This window comes from Microcaecilia unicolor, chromosome 2 (genome assembly GCF_901765095.1).
Source record: "Microcaecilia unicolor chromosome 2, aMicUni1.1, whole genome shotgun sequence".
Lineage (NCBI taxonomy): Eukaryota > Metazoa > Chordata > Amphibia > Gymnophiona > Siphonopidae > Microcaecilia > Microcaecilia unicolor.
Genome location: NC_044032.1, coordinates 183,821,349 through 183,847,377, shown reverse-complemented (window position 1 = coordinate 183,847,377; position 26,029 = coordinate 183,821,349). Strand labels below are relative to the sequence as shown.

The window sequence follows — 26,029 nt, the reverse complement described above, 5'->3', positions numbered from 1 at the left end:
ACCTTCTCTCCCTGAGGTGTCCAAAATCTTTCCTTCCCAACCTGCATTCTTCCCTGCCCTCCCCGTCCCCCCAAGTTTTCTGACCTATTTCCTTTTCCCTACCTCCTCTCTTCCACCAAGGCGCCCAGCATTTCCCATTCTCTGCCTCCCCACCCTGAAGGTGTTCAGCATATCATACCCCCATCCCCAGAGATGTTCAGCAGCTTCTCTCCCTTCTTAGGTGGCACTGGTGCAGCAAGCAGTAAGACTATAAAAAATTAATCACGGCTGGTACAGGGCCTTTGAGCATTTGCACACACTCAAGGGGGCGGGACACAGAGTCCCCCTAGTGGTAGAGCCAGCCCTGCTTTGTACAAAGGAGCAATAATAGTGTAGAGGGCCTCAGATGGAACAACCAGGTGGAGCCAAAATGGAAAGGAAACAAATGTATTCAAAGACCCGACAAGGCTTCTGTTTCGGTGAATACCTGCATCAGGGATCAGAATAAGGTTACAGCATATTGTATCTTCCTGTGAGGGTCCGCAGTCACAACGGCAATATATCGATGTACTGGAATCTTCACACTTGTGTTCCTGACAGACACAGGGTAATGTGAGCAAGCAGAATCTATGGGGGAGGAGCAGAAAGAGACAGAGCACGGGAACCTGGGCAAGCAGGCAGCCCAGGAAAGGAGAAAAGGGTTTTGCACTTCTCTTCCTAGGATTCATTTCACCTTTACTGTGCTGCCTGCTTGCCCAGGTTCCTGTGCTCTCTCTTCCTGCCTGTCCCCCATGGACTCTGCAGGCATTTGCTGAAACATGGGCTATGTCCGGTATTTGAATAAATTTGCTTCCTCAGAATTTTGGCTCCGCCTGGTTGTTCCATCTGAGGCCCTCTACACTATTAATGATCCATTATCATTTGTGTTGCTGTTTCCTTTTGATCTGTTTGCTCTGCTTTTACTAAAGCAAAATATACATGTTTGAGTGTTTGAATTTGAGGAAACCTGTTTAATTAGGCCAAATTCACTGTTAGGGCATCAAACATAAGCCTCTCATGAAGTCTTCTTCTCTTTACCATATCATATCCATGCTTGTCTGGCAAATCCTATAACGTCTTCATTGCTAAGATGCCCTAGAAACTTAGCACAAGTATCTTTAAATCACTTAATTATCATTATACTTCTCTGGTACTAGGCAAATGGTCTCTTCCGTTGGAGTAAAGTTTAGCTGGGATATATTGTAGCTGTCAGAATCTTAATTACTAAGATTACTTTTCTTCCAGTAAGGATATCATTTTTATATTTACAGACCTAAGCAGATTATCTTGGCTAGATTTGTTTTTATGTTAATGTACTTAAAAAATGTCTAAGGCAAGGATATCCAGCAAGCGTATATGCCAGGATAAAAATCAGAATTGGGGGGGGGGGGGGGGTTCATATGGGATTCTATGGTGAGGGAAGACTAGGACTCCAATCACTCCCTGCTCCAAATTCCCAAACCTGCACTTGAATGGAATTGCTGTGCTATCTATTTAATCATTAGGCAATTGAATACACCCATATCTATTTCATTGCAAGTGATTTTTTCATTTACATAGAATGTATTGGGGGAGGAAGGTCCCACCATTTCATTCAGGTGACTTATGTGCCAAGTAGTTTACTATGGTGTGCTAGTATTTTTAGCACGTGCTAAAGGTTAGTGCATGCTAACCGTGTAGACACCCATAGGCATATTATGGGCATCCACACAGTTAGCATGCGCTAATTCTAACAGTTCAGTAAACATGGCCCTAAAGGGCTTATTGATAAAGCTTCTTAACATGGGAATTACTTTGCACTAACAGTGTGGACCCATTCTTAAAGTTAATACAACACTTGAATACCATATGGTAATTCCTGCATTATTCAGGAATAAGTTGAAAGGATGCCTTTCTGTTAACACAAAGTTGTTGCTGTGCGTAACCTGCCAAGCACTTAGGCCCTGATGCTCAAAACTCCAGGGTTGTTCAGAAAAATATCCCCATAACAGCACTGCAACAGAGCTCCCTAATGCTCAACGCTAATGACATGCAAATTTAGGCACGCTGTTAGCGTTCAACATTAGGGAGTCCATGGAGAGGATTGTGCCTGGCATATGTGTTCAAGAGTTCTGCATTAAGCAGAGCTCTTAAGTGCAAGCCCAGAAGCCAGAGAGAAGGAAGAGGAAGAGGGGAGGGGGGGGGGGGGGGTTCCCCAGCTCCTGACCTGCACCGTACTGATTACACACAATCATTCACAGGCGAGTATAAAAGTAGCTCTACAGAAATATTTTAGTCTATTTTATTCATATTTAAAAGTTGTGAAAATAATCAGAATTTCTTGTAAAGGCACCATAGAGATATTTTTCCTCAAACTAAAGCAGAAACAGACAGTTTTCTGTACTTATTCTAGACTTCACCAATAGGAGGTTAATTCCCACTTTTGTAGTCCATTTTCTCTCTCTTTTTTTTTTTTTTTTTTAAAAGCAGCAAGAAAAAAACCTCTTTTTTTTGGAGCTGTGCATGACTGGGCTGTTTCACAAACCCTAACACCAGCTCCAAGCTGGTGTAGGGTTTGCAACGGGAAGAGTGTCCTTGTTTGACGTGCTGCCCACTGAGTTTTAGGGAGGAATAGGGAGTGAGCTGATTAGCATGCATTTGCATTCTTATTGCCCTGGGAGCCGGCGAGCTCATTGTTTCATGCGCTGGGTCGGCTCTCGGCATTCTGCGGTAGAAAATTCGAGCACTAGTCCGGCGTTAATGGCCTCTAGCACCTGCATTTGCTTTTGAGCATTAGGGCATTAATGCTCAGTAGCAAAACTTTCTTTGTGTTAACTGAATGGCAAATCACTGGCAATGCCCCCAATAGTTAACGCAGTGGTTTTATGTTGCTGCACATTATTTTGGCAATTAATGCATGGTAAATGATGAGGCCCTAAATGTCAACTTCAATCCATCTATCAAGGAGTTAGGGAACATAGACACATTTTACACATTAAAGCAAAATCAAAAAGACTCAATAAGTTGCACATGTTTTTATTTCAGTGATGAGTAAGTGTTGCATACAGCCTACTCCTATACTCAATTAAATGTTTAAAGTTCCTAGTTTCTTCTTGAATTTGAAGGGATCAGGAGGAAAAACTGGCTGATTTGTGCAGTGGAGTAAACATAACCATATCAGTAGAATTAAATCTCTTAAAAAAAAAATGCCCATCTATAATTGTCTGGAAATTGTTCTCAAATTCAGAGTTACTTGTCCATAATCTCCCCTTTTATGCTTTTATTTTCCCTGCAACTTATCAAGTAATACCATAAGGCCAGAAGTGTACAGCATTAAACCATTAGTCAGAGAAATCCTTCTGCTTCAACCTTTTAAATCATTTTTTGGCTGTACAAAGCATTATTCATTTCCTCTTTCAGACATTCCTGAACAAGTTCTGCTTGAAAAGTTGAGTCAATAATGAACACTTTATAGATATGCCATAGCTTTTTCAGAGCTATACCATGTCCTAACTTGATAGCATAGGGACTGGTTGAAAATATCTAAAATGTCAACTGTCATATCATATCAAAGACGTTTTTCATCAGGAAATAGGCAAATCATTTTGTTGTTTTTTTTTTAACAATCCTTTTTAAAATCCTTTTCTGTTTGTCTCCTGTTCTTCCTAAGTGCATTATTTATGAAAGGGAAGTTAGTTATTATTATTATTATTTATTGCATTTGTATCCCACATTTTCCCACCTATTTGTAGGCTCAAAGTGGCTTACATAGTTTTGTTAACACAGTTAATCCTGGATGTCAGGTACAATTATTGTTGTGCAGAGATTAATTAAGGGAAGAAAGTAGAGAGAAGAAGGAAGGAATTTATTAGGTATAGTAGACGGTGAGTTTTCAGAAGTGGATTAGTGAGGTTCTGGGTTTTCATTGTAGGCTTTGTTGAAGAAATATGTCTTGAGGGATTTGCGAAAGATAGTTGTTTCGTTGATTGTTTTCAGGTCTCTAGGTAGTGCGTTCCATAACTTCGTGCTCATGTAAGAGAAGGTGGTATCATGCATCAGCTTGTATTTTAGTCCTTTGCAGCTAGGGAAGTGGCATTTCTGGGAGGTAGGTCCACGAGGTTTAGCATGTAGATTGGGGCATCTGCGTGAATGATTTTGTGTACCATCGTGCAGATCTTGAATGCAATATGTTCCTTAAGTGGGAGCCAGTGAAGTTTCTCTCTTAAGAGTTTTGCGCTTTCATATTTAGTTTTTCCAAATATGAGTCTGGCCGCAGTATTCTGGGCAGTTTGGAGTTTCTTGATGTTCTGCTCTTTGCAGCCTGCGTACAGTGCATTACAGTAATCAAGATGACTTATTACCATTGACTGTACCAGGGTACGGAATAAGTATCTCGGGAAGAAATGTTTTACTCTGAGTTCATTATCTGTAGTATATATGGTGACTAGAAGTTTGAAGGTTTTTCCCAATGCTTTTAGTTTTGTAGCTTATCTTTTAGGTAATTGTAGAATTATTTTTTCAAACCTAGTATAATATTTGGCTTTACCATATACATTTGGTTTGCTTCTCTTTCTTTGTCACTAGCTTAATGACACAGAGCAAAAGTTTAAGCTCTTAGAAAAGGAATTCCAGCAGCACAAGGAACAACAAAGCAGCAAACCAGAAATTCGACTCCAGTCTGAAATAAATCTTCTCACGTTAGAAAAGGTACTTTGGTCTGTTTTTAAATTAAAATCATACTAATCAGCATTTGAATTCTGCACATTAATCTGCTTTTCAGAAATGTCTGGTTATGATATTAATGTTCTGTTTATTTAATATTGTCTCAAGAATGAAATCCAAGCAATGTTTACGATTCAAGCTCATTTTCAAAGCACTTAGCCTCCCAAAGTTCCATAGAAACCTATGGAACTTAGCCTCCCAAAGTGCTTTGAAAATATGCCTGTATGTTTCCTTGCATTGAAAACGTCATCTTTTTCAGTCGAACCCATTCAGGATGAGTCTTGGTACAAACATGGGTTTTCAAGGCCCCTACATTGTAACACTTTTGTTTAACAATGGCTATAGGAAGTCTACAACTCTTAAATGTTTTTCACATTTTGTCAGTGTGTTGAATTTGGATACATTTAAATAAGTTGTAAACCATTCAACAACCCATATGCTATACCTTTCAGGGAGTATAAGTTAAAGCTGTATACTGCCTTGGGTGAATTTTTTCAAAAATGAGATAAATAATTCCAAAGATTAGTCCCTCTGGACCCGATATTCAGCCAGATATTAAACCTGGATATTCAGTGCCAGGCTGTTTCCGACGACTAGCTTTGAATATCCAGATTTATTTTTGCCACTAAAAAGTTAACTGTCTATGCCGATATTCAGCGCTAACCGGTTAACTTTTTAGCAGTCAAAGATAGGCCTGCTATTTAAGCAGCCTATTTTGACCACTCATCATAGCCGGTTTGGCTTTGAATATCTGCACCTAACCGGCTAGCCGCTAACTGGGATATTCAGCGGGAGATAACCGGTTATCTCCCACTGAATATCCATAGTTAGGTGCTTAAACACTATTTAACTGGCCAGGACTTGTTGCTATCTGGTTAAATAGTTTTGAATATCAGGGGGGGGGGTCTAAATCTGTAGCCTCTATTTCTACCCTTTTCCTTCCTCCCCCCCCCCCCCCCCCCCCCCCCCCCCCCCCCCCCCCCCCCCCCCCCCCCAGTGTTCACGGCATTCCCATTGCATTTAAGGACACTATAAATCTAAAGTCAAGGCAAAATCAAGAAACCTGAAAAAATCTCTGGTAAAACTGCTCAAAAGCTTATCAACTCTTGCAAAATAGAATCTACTGATCACTTCAGATAACCTACTTTAAAGTTTAGTTGATGTTAATAAAATAGTCATCCTAAGGTCCACAGTACAGTACTGCTTACAGAGATGTCAGAAGGAAATCTTATTTATAACATCATTCCAAGTTTCAAAAGAAAACCTAGGCAAGCCTGAAAGGTTTTGGAGTAAAGTGCTTTGGATTAATTAAATATAAACATATCCTATAAACTAATACGCCATGATCAGTAAAGATAAAGCTGAAAAGAAGTTGGATATTTCAGAAAGACAATTTGAAATATATCTTGAAATTAACCATGAAGTCCATATGGTAAAGAAAGATGATTTTGGAATGGCCTTTAGTCTCTAGACTCAAATATTATTGAAAATCTATGGAAAGATCTCATATGTGCAGTGCATGCAAGGAGATGAAAGAATATTTCTAAAGTATAAAAGTTACATAAGTACATAAGTATTGCCATACTGGGAAAGACCAGAGGTCCATCAAGCCAAGCATCCTGTTTCCAACAGTGGCCAATCCAGGTCACAAATACCTGGCAAGATCCCAAAAATGTATAAATCATTTTATACTGCTTATCTCAGAAATAGTGGATTTTCCCCAAGTCCATTTAATAATGGTCTATGGACTTTTCCTTTAGGAAGCCGTCCAAACCTTTTTTAAACTCTGCTAAGCTAACCGCCTTTACCACATTATCTGGCAACAAATTCCAGAGTTTAATTACACGTTGAGTGAAAAAACATTTTCTCTGATTCGTTTTAAATTTACTACATTGTAGCTTCATCGCACGCCCCCTAGTCCTAGTATTTTTGGAAAGTGTAAACAGACGCTTCACATCTACCCGTTCAACTCCACTCATTATTTTATAGACCTCTATCATATCTCCCCTCAGCTGCTTTTTCTCCAAGCTAAAGAGCCCTAGCCGCTTTAGCCTTTCCTCATAGGAAAGTCGTCCTATCCCCTTTATCATTTTCATCGCCCTTCTCTACACCTTTTCTAATTCCACTATAGCTTTTTTGAGATGCGGCGACCAGAATTGAACACAGTATTCGAGGTGCAGTCGCACCATGGAGCGATACAAAGGCATTATAACATCCTCATTTTTGTTTTCCATTCCTTTCCTAGTAATACCTAACATTCTATTTGCTTTCTTAGCCACAACAGCACACTGAGCAGAAGGTTTCAACGTTTCTCCGAGGACAAGCAGGCTGCTTGTTCTCACTGATGGGGTGACGTCCACGGCAGCCCCTCCAATCGGAAACTTCACTAGCAAAGTCCTTTGCTAGCCCTCGCGCGCCCGCGCGCACCGCGCATGCGCGGCCGTCTTCCCGCCCGAAACCGGCTCGAGCCGGCCAGTCTTCTTTTGTCCGCACTCGGTACGGTCGTGTTTCGCCGTGTTGGGCCCCGGAAAGTTGACCTCGCGCGTCCAAATTGTTTTTTGAGCGTGTTTTTCTCTTAGGAAAAGCTTTTCTAAAGTCGGGAAGTGTTCCGGAAACCCTCCACCGGGTTTCGTGTCAATCCTCCCCGTACTTCCAGCTTTTTGCCCCGGTAAGTTTTCTTTCGTCGTCGGGGTAGGCCTCTTTTTGGCCTCGGTCGAGATTTTTCTCCCTCTAAATTTTGGTGCTTCAATTTTCGCCATTTCGGCTTTTGATTTCGCCGGCGTGATTTTTCCGCCCATGACATCGAAGCCTTCCAGCGGCTTCAAGAAGTGCACCCAGTGCGCCCGGGTTATCTCGCTCACTGATCGACACTCGTCGTGTCTTCAGTGTCTGGGGGCCGAGCACCGCCCTCAGAACTGCAGTCTGTGTTCCCTGCTTCAAAGGCGGACTCAGGTAGCGAGACTAGCCCAGTGGAACGTGTTGTTCTCGGGCTCTTCGTCGGCATCGGCACCGGGATCTTCGAGTGCATCGACGTCGTCAGCGTCCAGACCATCTTCCTCGGCCGCCCTTGCATCGAGTGCATCGAGGCATCGGGCCTCTGCATCGGCGCCGAGACATCGGATAGCTGCATCGACGTCGGTGGTACCAGGACCTCGTCTGCTGATGTCGTCGGACGGTGGTGCATCGGGTGGAGTGCAGGTGAGGGCTGTCCATTCCCCTGCTGGTGGCGGTGAGCCCTCGGGTGGGTCTCCTCCTACCCTGAGAGCTCCTGCGGTACAGCCCCCCCGAGATCGACCCTCGTCGGTCTCGGCCCCGAGGAAGCGACGGGTGGATTCGACGTCCTCCTCGTCGGTGCCGGGGAGCTCCGGTGACATGCTTCGGAAGAAGTCGAAGAAGCATCGACACCGGTCCCCTCCCCGCGTCGGCACCGAGAGCTCTGGGTCGCCGAGGGAGTCGGCACCCAGCAGGCATCGGCACCGAGAGGACCGCTCACCCTCTGTTCAGGAGGTGTCGATGCGCTCCGCTCTGGACAGCCCGGAACAGCCTCCACGCCCGGAACAGGTACTGACGTCGACGCCTGCATCGACCTCCATGCCTTTCTCTGCAGCCGCTCTGAACGAGAGCCTCCGGGCCATTCTCCCAGAGATTCTGGGAGAGCTGTTGCGCCCTACCCCTCCGGTACCGGCGGTGCTTGCGCCTCCGGTACCGTCGAGCGTGGCGCCGGCTGGCCCATCGCCCGGGGTGAGGTCCCCAACGTCGGTACCGCGTGCGGTGCCGACTGCGGCCACCTCCCAGGAGGGCTCCCCGACTACGTCGGCGGAGGGAGCTTCGCCGATGCGGGCGAGGGAGTCTACCTCTCGACGCCCCCATCGTGGACGTGGCTCCACGGAGTCGAGCCGGGCCCGGTTGCAGACGCAGGTCCGTGAACTTGTGTCTGACACCGAGGGTGAGGCCTCGTGGGAAGAAGAAGAAGATCCCAGATATTTCTCTGACGAGGAGTCTGAGGGTCTTCCTTCTGATCCCACTCCCTCTCCCGAAAGACAGCTTTCTCCTCCCGAGAGTCTGTCTTTTGCTTCCTTTGTCCGGGAGATGTCTACGGCCATCCCCTTCCCGGTGGTTGTGGAGGACGAGCCCAGGGCTGAAATGTTTGAGCTCCTGGACTATCCTTCTCCACCTAAGGAAGCGTCCACTGTTCCCCTGCATCGTGTCCTCAAAAAGACATTGCTGGCGAACTGGACCAAGCCTTTAACTAATCCCCACATCCCCAAGAAGATCGAGTCCCAGTACCGGATCCATGGGGACCCAGAGCTGATGCGCACCCAGTTGCCTCACGACTCTGGAGTTGTGGATCTGGCCCTAAAGAAGGCTAAGAGTTCTAGAGAGCATGCTTCGGCGCCCCCGGGCAAAGACTCTAGAACCTTAGACTCCTTTGGGAGGAAGGCCTACCATTCCTCTATGCTCGTGTCCAAGATCCAGTCTTACCAGCTCTACACGAGCATCCACATGCGGAACAATGTGCGGCAGTTGGCGGGCTTGGTTGATGCTCTTCCCCCTGAGCAAGCCAAGCCTTTTCAGGAGGTGGTCAGGCAGCTGAAGGCGTGCAGAAAATTCCTGGCCAGAGGAGTTTATGACACTTTTGATGTTGCGTCCAGGGCCGCTGCTCAAGGTGTGGTGATGCGCAGGCTCTCATGGCTGCGTGCCGCCGACCTGGAGAATAGAATCCAGCAGCGGATTGCGGACTCGCCTTGCCGTGCGGATAACATTTTTGGCGAAAAGGTCGAACAGGTGGTAGAGTCTCTCCACCAGCGGGACACCGCATTCGACAAATTCGCCCGCCGGCAGCCTTCAGCTTCTACCTCTACAGGTAGACGATTTTTCGGGGGAAGGAAGACTGTTCCCTATACTTCTGGCAAGCGTAGGTACAATCCTCCTTCCCGACAGCCTGCGGCCCAGGCTAAGCCCCAGCGCGCTCGCTCTCGTCAGCAGCGTGCGCCTCAGCAAGGCCCCGCGGCTCCCCAGCAAAAGCAAGGGGCGAGCTTTTGACTGGCTCCAGCAGAGCATAGCCGACATCAAAGTGTCAGTGCCGGGCGACCTGCCAGTCGGGGGGAGGTTGAAAGCTTTTCACCAAAGGTGGCCTCTCATAACCTCCGATCAGTGGGTTCTCCAAATAGTCCGGCAAGGATACACCCTCAATTTGGCCTCAAAACCTCCAAATTGTCCACCGGGAGCTCAGTCTTACAGCTTCCAGCACAAGCAGGTACTTGCAGAGGAACTCTCCGCCCTTCTCAGCGCCAATGCGGTCGAGCCCGTGCCATCCGGGCAAGAAGGGCTGGGATTCTATTCCAGGTACTTCCTTGTGGAAAAGAAAACAGGGGGGATGCGTCCCATCCTAGACCTAAGGGCCCTGAACAAGTATCTCGTAAAAGAAAAGTTCAGGATGCTTTCCCTGGGCACCCTTCTCCCCATGATTCAGCAAAACGATTGGCTATGCTCTCTGGACTTGAAGGATGCCTACACTCACATCCCGATACTGCCAGCTCACAGACAGTATCTGCGATTTCAGCTGGGCACACGCCACTTCCAGTACTGTGTGCTACCCTTTGGGCTCGCCTCTGCACCCAGGGTGTTCACAAAGTGCCTAGCTGTGGTAGCAGCGGCGCTTCGCAGGCTGGGGGTGCACGTGTTCCCATATCTCGAAGAACACATCCGAGGCAGGAGCCCTGCAGTCCATGCAGATGACTATTCGCCTCCTGGAGCTACTGGGGTTTGTGATAAATTACCCAAAGTCCCATCTTCTCCCAGTGCAGAAACTCGAATTCATCGGAGCCCTGCTGGATTCTCGGACGGCTCGCGCCTATCTCCCAGAGACGAGAGCCAACAACTTGTTGTCCCTCGTCTCGCGGGTGCGAACGTCCCAGCAGATCACAGCTCGGCAGATGTTGAGATTGCTGGGCCACATGGCCTCCACAGTTCATGTGACTCCCATGGCCCGCCTTCACATGAGATCTGCTCAATGGACCCTAGCCTCCCAGTGGTATCAGGCCGCTGGGGGTGTAGAGGACGTGATCCACCTGTCCACGAGTTTTCTCGAATCCCTGTTTTGGTGGACGATTTGCTCCAATTTGACTCTGGGACGTCCCTTCCAAATTCCTCAGCCACAAAAAGTGCTGACCACGGATGCGTCTCTCCTGGGATGGGGAGCTCATGTCGATGGGCTTCACACCCAAGGAAGTTGGTCCCTCCAAGAACGCGATCTACAGATCAATCTTCTGGAGTTGCGAGCGATCTGGAACGCTCTGAAGGCTTTCAGAGATCGGCTGTCCCACCAAATTATCCAAATTCAGACAGACAATCAGGTTGCCATGTACTATGTCAACAAGCAGGGGGGCACCGGATCTCGCCCCCTGTGTCAGGAAGCCGTCAGCATGTGGCTCTGGGCTCGCCGTCAGGGCATGGTGCTCCAAGCCACATATCTGGCAGGCGTAAACAACAGTCTGGCCGACAGGTTGAGCAGGATTATGCAACCTCACGAGTGGTCGCTCAATTCCCGTGTGGTGCGACAGATCTTCCAGGCGTGGGGCACCCCCCTGGTGGATCTCTTCGCATCTCAAGTGAACCACAAGGTCCCTCAGTTCTGTTCCAGGCTTCAGGCCCACGGCAGACTGGCGTCGGATGCCTTCCTCCTGGATTGGGGGGAAGGTCTGCTGTATGCTTATCCTCCCATACCTCTGGTGGGGAAGACTTTGTTGAAACTCAAGCAAGACCGAGGCACCATGATTCTGATTGCTCCCTTTTGGCCGCGTCAGATCTGGTTCCCTCTTCTTCTGGAGTTATCCTCCGAAGAACCGTGGAGATTGGAGTGTTTTCCGACCCTCATCACGCAGGACGACGGGGCTCTTCTGCATCCCAACCTCCAGTCCCTGGCTCTCACGGCCTGGATGTTGAGGGCGTAGACTTTGCCTCTTTGGGTCTGCCAGAGGGTGTCTCCCGCATCTTGCTTGCTTCCAGGAAAGACTCCACTAAGAGAAGTTACTTCTTTCATTGGAGGAGGTTTGCCGTCTGGTGTGACAGCAAGGCCCTAGATCCTCGCTCTTGTCCTACACAGACCCTGCTTGAATACCTTCTGCACTTGTCTGAGTCTGGTCTCAAGACCAACTCCGTAAGGGTTCACCTTAGTGCAATCAGTGCATACCATTACCAAGTGGAAGGTAAGCCGATCTCAGGACAGCCTTTAGTTGTTCGCTTCATGAGAGGTTTGCTTTTGTCAAAGCCCCCTGTCAAGCCTCCTACAGTGTCATGGGATCTCAATGTCGTTCTCACCCAGCTGATGAAACCTCCTTTTGAGCCACTGAATTCTTGCCATCCGAAGTACTTGACCTGGAAGGTCATTTTCTTGGTGGCAGTTACTTCGGCTCGTAGAGTCAGTGAGCTTCAGGCCCTGGTAGCCCAGGCCCCTTACACCAAATTTCATCACAACAGAGTAGTCCTCCGCACTCACCCTAAGTTTCTGCCAAAGGTCGTGTCGGAGTTCCATCTGAACCAGTCAATTGTCTTGCCAACATTCTTTCCCCGTCCTCATTCCTGCCCTGCTGAACGTCAGCTGCACACATTGGACTGCAAGAGAGCATTGGCCTTCTACCTGGAGCGGACACAGCCCACCAGACAGTCCGCCCAATTGTTTGTTTCTTTTGATCCCAATAGGAGGGGAGTGGCTGTAGGGAAACGCACCATATCCAATTGGCTAGCAGATTGCATTTCCTTCACTTACGCCCAGGCGGGGCTGGCTCTTGAGGGTCATGTCACGGCTCATAATGTTAGAGCCATGGCTGCGTCGGTAGCCCACTTGAAGTCAGCCTCCATTGAAGAAATTTGCAAAGCTGCGACGTGGTCATCTGTCCACACATTCACATCTCATTACTGCCTGCAGCAGGATACCCGACGCGACAGTCGGTTCGGGCAGTCAGTTCTTCAGAACCTGTTTGGGCTTTAGGATCCAACTCCACCCCCCGAGGGCCCTGTTTGTTCTGTTCCAGGCTACACTCTCAGTTAGTTCGTAAATTTTTTTAGGTCAATCTCAGTTATGTCCTCGCCGTTGCGAGGCCCAATTGACCAATGTTATTGTTTTGAGTGAGCCTGGGGGCTAGGGATACCCCATCAGTGAGAACAAGCAGCCTGCTTGTCCTCGGAGAAAGCGAATGCTACATACCTGTAGAAGGTATTCTCCGAGGACAGCAGGCTGATTGTTCTCACAAACCCGCCCGCCTCCCCTTTGGAGTTGAGTCTTCCCTTGAAGTGTATTGTCTTGCTACATACTGGACTGGCCGGCTCGAGCCGGTTTCGGGCGGGAAGACGGCCGCGCATGCGTGGTGCGCGCGAGGGCTAGCAAAGGACTTTGCTAGTGAAGTTTCCGATTGGAGGGGCTGCCGTGGACGTCACCCCATCAGTGAGAACAATCAGCCTGCTGTCCTCGGAGAATACCTTCTACAGGTATGTAGCATTCGCTATCATCAACGACGACACCTAGATCCCTTTCTTGGTCCGCGAGTCCTAACGTGGAACCTTGCATGACGTAGCTATAATTCGGGTTCCTCTTTCCCACATGCATCACTTTGCACTTGCTCACATTAAACGTCATCTGCCATTTAGACTCCCAGTTTCGCAAAGTCCTCTTGTAATTTTTCACAATCCTCCCGCGATATAACGACTTTGAATAATTTTGTGTCATCAGCAAATTTAATTACCTCACTATTTACTCCCATCTTTAGGTCATTTATAAATACGTTAAAAAGCAGTGGTCCCAGCACAGACCCCTGGGGAACCCCACTAACTACCCTTCTCCATTGAGAATACTGATCATTTAACCCTACTCTCTGCTTTCTATCTTTTAACCAGTTTTTAATCCAAAATAGAACACTACCTTCTATCCTATGACTCTCCAATTTCCTCTGGAACCTTTCATGAGATACTTTGTCAAACGCCTTCCGAAAATCCAGATACACAATGAGGGGCGTAATCGAACGGGGCCGACCATCTCTAAGGGCACCTGTCTCTGAGGACGTCCCCGCGAAGGGGCAGGGCGTCACGTATTATCAAAATAAAGACGGGCGTCCATCTTTCGTTTCGATAATACGGTCGGGGACGCCCAAATCTCAACATTTAGGTCAACCTTAGAGATGGTTGACCTAAATGTTGAGATGGTCGACCTTAGAGATGGTCGTCCCCAGTTTTCAGCCATAATGGAAACCGAGGACGCCCATCTCAAAAACGACCAAATCCAAGCCATTTGGTCACGGGAGGAGCCAGCATTCGTTGTGCACTGGTCCCCCTCACATGCCAGGACACCAACTGGGCACCCTAGGGGGCACTGCAGTGGACCTCACAAATTGCTCCCAGGTGCATAGCTCCCTTACCTTTGGTGCTGAGCCCCCCAAAACCCACTCCCCACAACTGTACAACACTACCATAGCCCTTCTGGGTGAAGAGGGGCACCTACATGTGGGTACAGTGGGTTTCGGGTGGGTTTTGGAGGGCTCACATTTATCACCACAAGTGTAACAGGTGGGGGGAGGGGGGAGTGGGCCTGGGTCCGCCTGCTTGAAGTGCACTGCACCTACTAAAAGCTGCTCCAGGGACCTGTATACTGCTGTGATGGAGCTGGGTATGACATTTGAGGCTGGCGTAGAGGCTGCCAAAAAAAATGTTTTTAGATTTTTTTTTTTTTTTTAGAGTGGGAGGGGGTTGATGACCACTTGGGGAGTAAGGGGAGGTCATCCCCGATTCCCTCCGGTAGTCATCTGGTCAGTTCGGGTACCTTTTCGAGGTTTGGTCGTAAAAAAAAGGGACCAAGTAAAGTCGGCCAAATGCTCATCAGGGACCCCCTTCTTTTTTCCATTATCGGCTGAGGACGCCCATCTGTTAAGCACGCCCCCGTCCCACCTTCAGTACACTGCCGACATGCCCACAGGAACTTTGGTTATCCCCACGACGGAAAGCAGTTGAGGACGCCCAAAATCGGCTTTCGATTATGCTGATTTGGGCGACCCTGAGAGGACGCCCATCTCCCGATTTGTGTCGGAAGATGGACGCCCTTCTCTTTCGAAAATGCCCCTGAAAATCAACCGGCTCACCTTTATCCACATGTTTGTTCACCCCTTCAAAGAAATGTGGTAGATTGGTGAGGCAAGATTTCCCTTCACTAAATCCATGTTGACTTTGTCTCATTAATCCATGCTTTTGAATATGCTCTGTAATTTTGTTCTTAATAATAGTCTCTACCATTTTGCCCGGCACAGACGTCAGACTCACCTGTCTATAATTTCTCGGATCTCCTTTGGAACCTTTTTAAAAAATTGGTGTTACATTGGCCACCCTCCAATCTTCCGGTACCACGCTCGATTTTAAGGATAAATTACATATTACTAACAATAGCTCCACAAGCTCATTTTTCAGTTCTATTAGTATTCTGGGATGAATACCATCTGGTCCAGGAGATTTGCTACTCTTCAGTTCTGCAAAGAAGAGCAGAGAAAGACTTGAAATGCAAGTATAGAAAGACTCTTAGTTGGCCACAGGTTATGTTTTAATGCTGCTGTTTCTGCTAAAGGAGGTTTTACAATGTGATGACTGAAAGGATGTCCACGCTTTAGCATTTGCCATGTTCACTGTTCTCTTCTTGTGAATCTGCAAAAGACTGCAAATAAATACTAATGTATTTAAATTTGCAGAAAGAAAATTAAGATGGTCTTGGGGAAAATCCACTGCTAGGATTTGCAGCATAAAATCTGTTTTACTGTTTTAGGATCTTGCCAGGTACTTGTGACCTGGATTGGCATCTGTTGAAAACAGGATACAGGATGATGGACCTTCGGTCTGTCCCACTGTGGCAATGCTTATGTTCTTGTGTTAACGTTGTCACAACAAAGGATAAATATAGAACCCATAAACTTAGAAATAAGGACTGTCATCCTTCTTTCTGTTACCCACTCATGAGACTGTCAAAACCTTTCTAACAAAGTATTCTTCCTCGCATTGCCTTCTGGATGCTTGTCAGAGTTTTTAAAAAAAAAACTGCAACTGCAGGATTAATTGGCCACCTTCAAGCTCATGTCTCATTTATGCAGACTCAAGGGGCTTTTCTTCAGTGGAAAGGTTCCATAATACTTACCCCAATCCCTAACAGCGCCTCGGCTTCATTGGCAGATGTTAACTAATTGCAGGTCTGTAGCTTCTAGCATAAATCCCAGTCAGACTTTAAGCCTGAAGTTCTTAATATCTGATTTTAGGAAAGCAGTCAGTATAGGCTTTAAGTTTTTAATGATGCAGTTCGATATGTCAAGTGCCTTTGACTTTGTTGATCATGAGTTGCTTTTAGGCTTGTTGGATCAGTTTGGATTGTGTGTGAAGTTTCGCCAATGTTTACGGGGCTACCTAAAATCTAGATTGTATCAGGTGAAGTTGTCAGGTTCTCTCTCACCTTTCTGGTCTCCTGACTGTGGGGTGCCACAGAGCTCGCCGCTTTCTCCAATCCTATTCAATGTTATGATGGCTCCATTAGGTGAAAGGCTAGAAGCAGTGGGGTTCTGCACTTTTATTTATGTGGATGATGCCACAATCTATATCCCTTTCAAGGCTGGTCTTCCAGAAATTGTCCCTAAGATTAGGCTTTGTCTGGATTTGTTGGAATCTTGGGCTTCTGATTTTAAGTTTACGTTAAATAAAGATTAAATTTCTTGTGGTAACCAACCCCTTTGACTGTACCACATATAATAATTTTACTATTGACAACGTGTCATACCCCCTAGACTTTAGGCTTAGTGTACTGGGTGTACTAATTGATAGTCACCTCACATTCGAGCCTCAGGTTTCCTCAGTAGCGAAAAAAAATCCTTCTGGTCTCTTTGGAAGCTGAGGAGCATCAGATCATATTTCTGCCAGACATCTTTAAACTGCTAGTTCAGTCTTTGGTTTTAACTTGGTGTGATTACTGCAATTCCATCTATGCTGGATATAAGGAGTGTGTCCTAAAAAGGCTAAATATGGCCCAAAATACTGCAGCTAGGCTTGTCCTCAAGGTATCATGTTTTAATAGAGCCACTCCATTATTATGCAAGCTGCACTGATTGCCCATTAAAGCCTGGATTATTTTTAAATTATGCGTTTTTGTCTTTCGAATATTATATGGCATGGCACCGGATTATATTTAGCCTTTAATAACTATTCCCCTATGCAATATGGTTCTAGGGAGTACTTTAGACTTCATCTTCCATATTGCAAGAGAGTGCATTATAAGTCAGTTCACTCTGCTGATTTTAGATACCAGGGTGCTAAGTGGTGGAATTCACTGCCAGTGGCAATCAAGGGTCAACCTGATTACTTGGTATTTCGTAAAAGGCTGAAAACTCCCCTCTGTGAGAGGTTTCTATCCATTAATGGAGTATTGTAGATTGTAACTGAGCATCAATGGTCTATATTTGGTATTTTGTTTATTGCTTTGTAAACCTTGTCTGTTGTTTATTTACTGTTAGCCACATTGAACTCAAGTATGTTCAGAATAATGTGGGGTATAAATGTCAAAAATAAATAAAGCAAACAAAATCCACATACTCTCACTTATTCATACTTAGACAGCTTGTTCCCATCATTAGATGCAGTGCCACTCCAATTTATTTAAAACTTGTTGAGATTGGGGCTATCTACATGCCTAAGGCCAGCTAGATATATAAATCCATCAGTGTCTTGCAGCTTAAAGGTAACTGGGAGAAGCAGTAGAATACTCCTGGGGGCATTCTTCACAATGCAAAGTTCGCGCAGAATTCCCACCTGTACAGAATTCTGCCCTTCACATGCAAAAATCTAGGCAGACAATGAGAACAGAATCAGAATGCAGAAGTGGAAACAGTTCACTCTCCTCCCATGTGTAATTGGGCAAAAAGTGACACACAGAAGCACATTAGGTCACATCTGGGCTCAACTATTCATTTGAACTACTCATACTCCTACACGGTTCAAACCTACAGAGGAAGAGGACTTGGCTCTATGTGCAACTATGTGCCGCCACCTCATGCTGCATAATTGGGATGGGGGGCTGAGAAAGCTGAGGTTTGTGTGTCGTGGGGGAGGGGGCTAGAGAAATTTGGCAGATATGTGCTTCGGTGGGGGGAGGGGGGGTAAGCTGGAGGGGCTGTAGCAAAATGTGAGATCAAGCTGGGTGATGTGCTACGGGAGTGGAGAAAGAGAAGTGAGAGGTGGGTGTGTTTGGCGAGAAATCTTGGGGACATATTGAAATGGGACTCTTGCTGGGAGTTAGGAGAAGGGAATGGGTAGGGGGAAAGTGGTAGAGAAGGCTGAAGGATGGGGAGAAATTATTTTGATGGGCAGAGATCTGCTAGAGAGTATAGAGCAGATGAACAGAGAAGGTGGGGCAGGGGGAGAAAACTGGGAAGGGTCCACCCTGCAGAAATCTAAGGGCTTTGAGTGTACCTGGGAAGGGGTTCAAGCTACAGAATGAGACGAGAACAAAGTTTGTCCTGTCCCCACCTCGTCCACATGGGTTCTGTATTCATTCCCACCCCATCCCCGCAGGTTCTGTCTTCATCCCTGTCCTGTCCCCGCAGGTTCTGTCCCTGTCCCCATGGGCTCTGTCCTCATCTGCAGAAGCCTCGAATATTTATGATTTTATATTTAAATGATTTTATTAAAGTATAAAAAGGAACAGGATACTGTGCAACAGTTTTCACAAACAGAAAACAATAATAACGAGCAACTATAATAACCCCTCCCCACCATCCTCTACCCTTCCAACTCCAACAATAGCTAAGTACATAAGTATTGCTGTACTGGGAAAGACCAAAGGTCCATCAAGCCCATCATCCCATTTCCAACAGTGACCAAGCCAGGTCACAAATACCTGGCAAGATCCAAAAAAAATACAAAACATTCTATACTGCTTATCCCAGAAATAATAGATTTTCACCAAGTCCATTTAATAATGGTCAATGGACTTTTTCTTTAGGAAGCCATCCAAACCTTTTTAAAACTCCGCTAAGCTAACTGCCTTTACCACATTCTCTGGCAACGAATTCCAGAGTTTTAATAACACGTTGAGTGAAGAAACATTTTCTCTGATTCGTTTTAAATTTACTACATTGTAGCTTCATCGCCTGCCCCCTAGTCCTAGAATTTTTGGAAAGCATAAAAAGGTGCTTCACATCTACCCGTTCAACTCCACTCATTATTTTATAGACCTCTATCATATCTCCCCTCAGCCGCTTTTTCTCCAAGCTGAAGAGCCCTAGCCGCTTTAGCCTTTCCTCATAAGGAAGTCGTCCCATCCCCTTTATCATTTTCGTCGCCCTTCTCTGTACCTTTTCTCATTCCACTATATCTTTTTTGAGATGCGGTGACCAGATTTGAACACAATATTCGAGGTGCGGTCGCACCATGGAGCGATACAATGGCATTATAACATCCTCATTTTTGATTTCCATTCCTTTCCTAATAATACCTAACATTCTATTTGCTTTCTTAGCCGCAGCAGCACACTGAGCACAAGGTTTCAATGTATCATCAATGATGACACCTAGATCCCGTTCTTGGTCTGTGACTCCTAACGTGGAATCCTTGATGACGTAGCTATAATTCGGGTTCCTCTTTCCCACTGACTTCTACTGCCCCAAGGAATCCTAATCCACCCCGTTTAAAATGTCCAGGGGTACAAAATACAACCTGTTTTGGTGGGGGAGAAACATGGCCAATGAAGCACTGTTATGATTTTTTAATCTGTAGATGAATAAGTCATCAACAATCTCGGGATTCAGTCTAACTCTCCTGTCTTCCACAGCCCTTCCTGCAATAGAAGATGTGCTGGTAGCAGGAATGTAAAGGATCCCCCATGCAAATTTTGCTAGTTGTAGCCATACATAGTAACATAGTAACATAGTAGATGACGGCAGAAAAAGACCTGCACGGTCCATCCAGTCTGCCCAACGTGTTCCCATCATTAGATGCCAGCATGTTTGCTTGTTTTTCCAAATAAAATATCGTCATCTCAAACATAAATAACAGTCCAGTTCATTACAGGCTTCAAAACAATCCCACTCTCTAACTCTATATAACAGAGTGGGATTGTTGGGAGGGATTTAAGGCTGTCATCCAGGGTCATTTTACCGCATTGAAGGCTCACATGCATCAGGAGTGGCATCGTGTGGAAAGCTCACTTCGTAATCAGTTAGCTGGGGTGGAATGCCAACTTTGTCAATGGAGACCCCCCCCCACCCCACCTCCATTCCAACTTTTGGATCAAGCACATAAGCTCCGCTTGGAACTTCATGATTTGCAGTTGGCAGATATCTCTGAACAACTCCAATGGGTGTGCCAACAATATTTTGAGTTTGATAATAAATCTAGCAGGCTTTTGGCCCATAGGCTGAAACAGCACAATAGCCATACACATGTTGTTAGCCTTAAAGATGACAGTGGTGAGATACATTCAGACCACGATCAGTTGCAATCTCTTTTTTGTCAATATTATGAGATATTATATACACTGGATATCCACCCTTCTGAGAACTTAATAACATCATATCTGAACCATATCAATATTCCCAAACTAACTGAAGGTGCTCAACAAGCGTTATCTAAGCCCATAACTTTTGATGCGATCCAGAGCGTGATTCGGTCGTTAGCTCCCAGCAAGGCTCCAGCCCCAGATGCTTTCACTAATAAATTCTACAAGGTTTTCGATATATTGTTAGCTCCGTTACTATTATGCGTCTTTAATTCCTTTGATGGGGGCCAGCCACTTTCGGGGACTTGGAACTTAGCACATATAACAGTTCTACCTAAACCGGGTAAAGACCCGCAATTTTGTAGTTCCTATAGACTCATCTCTTTGTTGTTATAAAATTTTTACTAAGATCCTAGCTACCTTCTTGTAGCACTACCTTCCCTCTTTGATACATGAAGATCAAGCGAGTTTTATACAAGGGCGACAAACTTTTGATAACATTCGCAGAGCTCTTCATCATATCTATCAGGCCCAGGCCAACTCTTCCTCATTGTATTTATTATCGTTGGATGCCGAAAAGGCATTTGATAGGGTGCATTGGCCTTTTTTGTTTGCTGTTTTGGCCAGGTTTGGCATCTCCGGCCGATTCTTACATTGGCTTCATCTTATCTATATGACACCCTTTTTTTCGGTTCAGGTTAATGGCCAGCGCTCTTCTTCTTTTTTTCTACCTCGGGGCATGCAGCAGGGTTGTGCCCTGTCTCCTCTTTCGTTTGCGCTGACCATTGAACCATTGACCAAAGCAACCTTTTGATATCTATTACAATCAATGGTCCTAAACCATGCAGATTATTGCAGTGGAATCTACGCAGGTTGTAAAGAACAACTCATAAAAAAACCCCAGACCGCCCAAAATACAGCACCAGGCTTATATTCAGCAAAACACGCTTCGAAAGTGCCAAACCCCTTCGAGAAAAGTTGCATCGGCTCCCAATCAAAGAACGGATCACTTTCAAAATCTGCACCTTAGTCCACAAAATCATATATGGCATAGTCCCAGGATACATGACAGACCTTATAGATCTCCCAATAAGAAACAGATCGTCAAGATCCTACCTAAACCTACACTACCCAAATTGCAAAGGACTGAAATACAAAACAACTTACGTATCCGGCTTCTCCTACATAAGCGCAAAACTATGGAATGGCCTCCCAAAAGCTGTGAAAACAATCCAAGACCACCTGAACTTCAAGAAATCACTAAAAACCAACCTCTTCAAAACGGCCTACCCCAACGACCCCACGTAAACCTCTTCACCTAGCAACACAGCATGCCTAATGATCGTACTGGACAGCATGCAATCTTCATCCCTTCCGACCCTCCACTTATACCTCATACGATCACTATACAGCCTTGTATTTGTTATCAACCGACTGAGCAAACGCCTTTGACGGTACTATGTAAGCCACATTGAGCCTGCAAATAGATGGGAAAATATGGGGTACAAATGCAACAAACAAACAAATTAGCTATTGTTCTTTGTGTGCATCCGGATGTGGTGGGTCCTAAGAGACTAGGATTTTACTTTTTGCAGATGATATATTCCTTACATTAGTTGAACCAATTGCCTCTTTCTCAGTGTTATCCTCTTCTCTTACGGGAATACGGAGAGGTTTCAAGATTTAAAATTAATATGAACAAATCAGAGGCTTTCAGTGTTAACCTTCCCTTGCCTCAGGTGACTGTATTTCAATCCCGCTTTCTGTTTCGCTGGGCCTTATGTTCTATACGATATTTAGGGGTTCATTTGACTCGTTGTTTTGTACCACAGTTTGTTCCGGATTCTTTAGATTCCTGCTACTGCTCCTGGGAGGGTTCAGGTTTGTATGTGCTTGGTCAGATGTGGGAGGAGGAGGAAGTGTTATTGTTTGCTGAACTTTGTGAGGAATATGGTCTCCCTGCTTCCAATGTTTTTCATTACTATCAACTCCGTGATTTTATATTGTGTAGGGCGAAGGGGGAGTTGAGCCTCACGGAAATCTCTATTGAACGGGCAATGGCCAGTGGAGGGGGGCTGTCTCTCGCATGTATAGGGCTCTTCTCTCACATACTCAGCCTGTCATGTACTATTTATTGAAATGGGAGAGGGCGTTGGGTGTGTCCTACTATTATACACGGTGGGAATGGGTATTTAAGTCTCTCCTTAAGGTGTCTATTTCTACTGGGTTAGTAGAGAATGGCTATAAAATTTTTTATTGTTGGTACTATATACCCCAGCGGCTGTCCAAGATATTTCAATTGGGGTCAGCTCAGTGCTGGCGCCAGTGTGGTCAGACTGGGGACATGTTTCATATTTGGTGACCTTGCCGTCAGGCTCAAAAATTCTGGACTATGGTTTTGAAGTTTGTTTATAGTGTCACTAAAGCTTCTTATGCTATGCAAATGGACTATTGTCTTTTACATTTTAAGCCAACAACAGTAAAGGAGCATGTCCACCGTTTGGTTGCACAAATTTTGGTGGCCAGTAAAATTACCCTTGCAGCGGCATGGAAACAGCCCACTCTTCCTGGCCTACGGGTGATTCTGCGCAAATTGGATTATGTTCATCTGATGTCCAAACTAACTGCGTTGCGAACTGGCTCTGTTTTGAAATATCATTAAATTTGGGACCTGCATTACAATGGTCTGGTTGTCTCGATTCTTCTCTGTTTACTGCATAAAAACCCAGTTTCAGGGGAAGGGGTTTCTTTGGGGAAGGGGTGGTTTAGGAATGTTAAGCTGTACATTAGAGTTTGTTATAACTTTTCTCTCAGTGATTGTACTATGGATAATGTGGTACACGCTGTTATTTTCAGGTTTTATTTTTCTTAATAAAGTATTTAAAAAGAAAAGAAGGTGATCTAACACTGTTAGAAAAATTAAATGATCAGACAAAGGTAGCAAAAAAATAGTTATTTTTCATTCAGGGTAAAACAGTGAGGTAGCCATGTGTTAGTCCACTCTAAAGGTTAATAAATTAAAGGAAAAATTATTGAAAATAAGGAGATGATACTTGCTTTTGGAGGGCAAAAAGTCCCTCTTCAGGTCAAGATAGTATACCATACTATTTGTTGTAAGTACAGACTTTTTCATATTAATATTCAGAATATTAATGTAGGAGGGTGGGGGAGGAAGGGACAGTACATTTAAGGTTTGCCTAAGGATGTCAGATACTCTTGGGCTGGCCTAGGAATGAGGTTATTGCTCAAAATGTAATCTTATAAAAAGATATCTGTTACTAAATTAACTCGTGTGTCTACAGTTTATCCTACTAGATGCTGGGAACAATTCTGAGAATTGTGTTTTAAGTATTGAGTGTACTTTCACTGGAGGGGATATTAAGGAGAAGATAGTTGCCTCATTCTTACTTAAAGGAATAGTTCACTTTCTAATGGTTAATATATCAGTGATTTCTGTGGCTTTTGCTGTTTGAAATAAGTGGAGTGGAAATACAGTAAAGGTCATTAATGTTACCATAAACCGTTGATATAGTAGAAGATGTGTGATCTTCTTTAGAAGCAAATAATATTTGTTAGTGATGGGCTTTTCACAATAATTAATACCTGCTGATTTTAGCATGCCTTCTCTGCTTATTAATAGCAAGTAATTAAAATCAAGTTACACTAGTGATGATTTTAAATAATTTGAGAACGTAGCCACTGTAGCTCATTGTCTGTTATCACTTCATAATTTACTGACTTGATGAGTATGTTAAACTTTCCTTAGCTATCCATCACATAGTGGCAGAAAAGGACATGCAGAAAGGTAAATTAACAAACTAGGAGGCTCAGCTCCTGACAGAGGAGACTGCTTTAACTGAGGGGGAGGGAAGGAGAGATTTATTTCAATCAATCATGTTAATGAGTCCTTGAAGTATTTATGTGGACAGTGCTATTCTACAACAAGTTCAAGAAAGGGCAATGTTTCTTTTCTTGGTCCTCCTTTTTATATTTTGCATCATACTTTTTAAATCTGCACAGTAAAAATTGGAGTGAATGCTGACATTTTAAAGCATAAAACATTTTAATATTTAAAATGGCCTCATAAAATTCTTGGCTCAGTGTGAATGTGGCTCACTGAGGAATGAGTTTTGTGCCACTAACTTCTTGTTAGCTTGAAAAAAAAAAGTTGTCCTTATTCATCTTATGTAATTCATGCTATGTAAGGCGATACTGTATGCTACTGTGACAAATATTCTGCAACTGCTACCTGGATGAGGTCGCTACCTGTGGCCAGTCATCGGTTTTTAGTGGCATTATTCAGTGGTGGAGTGAGAGTTTTTGCCAGTTATCCAGTTAGCAGCAATATTCAATTTGTTAATTGGATAACTATCCATTTAAAGTTAGGGAAGTAAAAAGAGTGCCCTAACATGATCCAGTTAGCTATCTGGATAGCAGGCTGAATTTTTTTGTGGAGAAGATTATAAATGGCTTAGGAAACATAAAATACTTAAAATTAAACACCACTCTTCAATTTAGAATAAATGGGAACTTAATGTAAAATATGCTTATACCTCAATTTATCATTTGACAAAACCGAAACTCTCTGAACTGTCTGACCTATTAAGCTAAATTGTTTCTCTGTTTTGAAACTTTTTAGATAGTGCATTCATAAAGAAAAGTAAAATTGGCATAAGTTTATAACACATTGCCTATAGCACATAAAAAACTAACATGTTAACTGCCTTTTTTTGGTCTTAAAAATAGTCTATAAATATTTTTTTCCTGCATTATTAAATAAAATATATTTTTTGTTTTCTGTCTTTAAAAGAGGAATTAAGTTGAAATTTATACCAGAATAAGTAATTTGGAGGCCTTTCTCCTTAAAGCTTAGCACGCACTAACGGACATTAACGTGTGCTAAGTGCCACATGTATAAAATTGGCCAAGCAGTATTTTAGCACATGACACGATAGCATGTACTCAGCTTTTAGTAAAAGGGCCACTTAGTAAGCCAGCTTTCCCAAATAAGCAAGAAAGTGATATGCAGCATAATTGCAATTAAAACATCAACAGAGACTGCACAGTAGAAACAGAAGCAGTTTACACTGCCCTGCCATTCTGGCACTTTTGCATCGACCAACCAGACAGCTAGAGACCAAGAAGAAATGTATGCAAACAAATGATCAGAGAGAAAATTTGGAAAATCATTCTGTAGAGCGTGATAAATTTAAAAAAAATTGATTTGTCAAGAGACAAGAAGACAATGATGGTGTACCAGGAGAAGAGGTGACAGTTGTGAACCTGGGCATGTTATGCAGTATTTTGAATAAGTTAGAGATGTTTCGATGCCCGACAGTCCATTATATAAAGAATGACAATCGGGTCTGCTAAGAATGTAAGCATGGATCAGTAATTCCAAATCAGATGACTCCAACAAAGACCTTACAGATTGAAATTTTGCATAGAGTGTAAAAACATAAACACACTACTGTAGAGATCTGTAGGTCAAATGAACGAAGCTAGTCAGATTTCACCACAAGAATGGTCACTGCTTCATGAAGAGCCAGTGGCATTATCAAGATAGAAAGTGCCAAGGTTGGAGTAGGCAATTTCTGCACAGCCAGATAGCCTTCGACTAAGCTTAAACTTATGTTGCAAAGCCAGAGAACAACCTGTTCGAAGTTGCTGTGAAGAGGGCCTCAGTCAAATTCTGAAGTACTGAAATAAGCATGGATTTGCAAGTCATTGGCATAACAGAGACATCTAACGCCTAGGCTCTGGGATCAAGATTGAATCTTGAGGAATACTTCAGTGAGGTGACTG

The 26,029-nt window shown here is 44.6% G+C and overlaps 1 protein-coding gene across 1 annotated transcript in view; it reads left to right on the top strand.

Moving 5' to 3' along the window:
* The window catches only part of CEP120 (centrosomal protein 120), a 410,430-nt gene that overhangs the window by 300,477 nt on the left and 83,924 nt on the right, over positions 1 to 26,029 (top strand). The window contains 1 exon segment of the mRNA XM_030193546.1: positions 4,582 to 4,704. Coding sequence (XP_030049406.1) covers positions 4,582 to 4,704 — 123 coding nt within the window.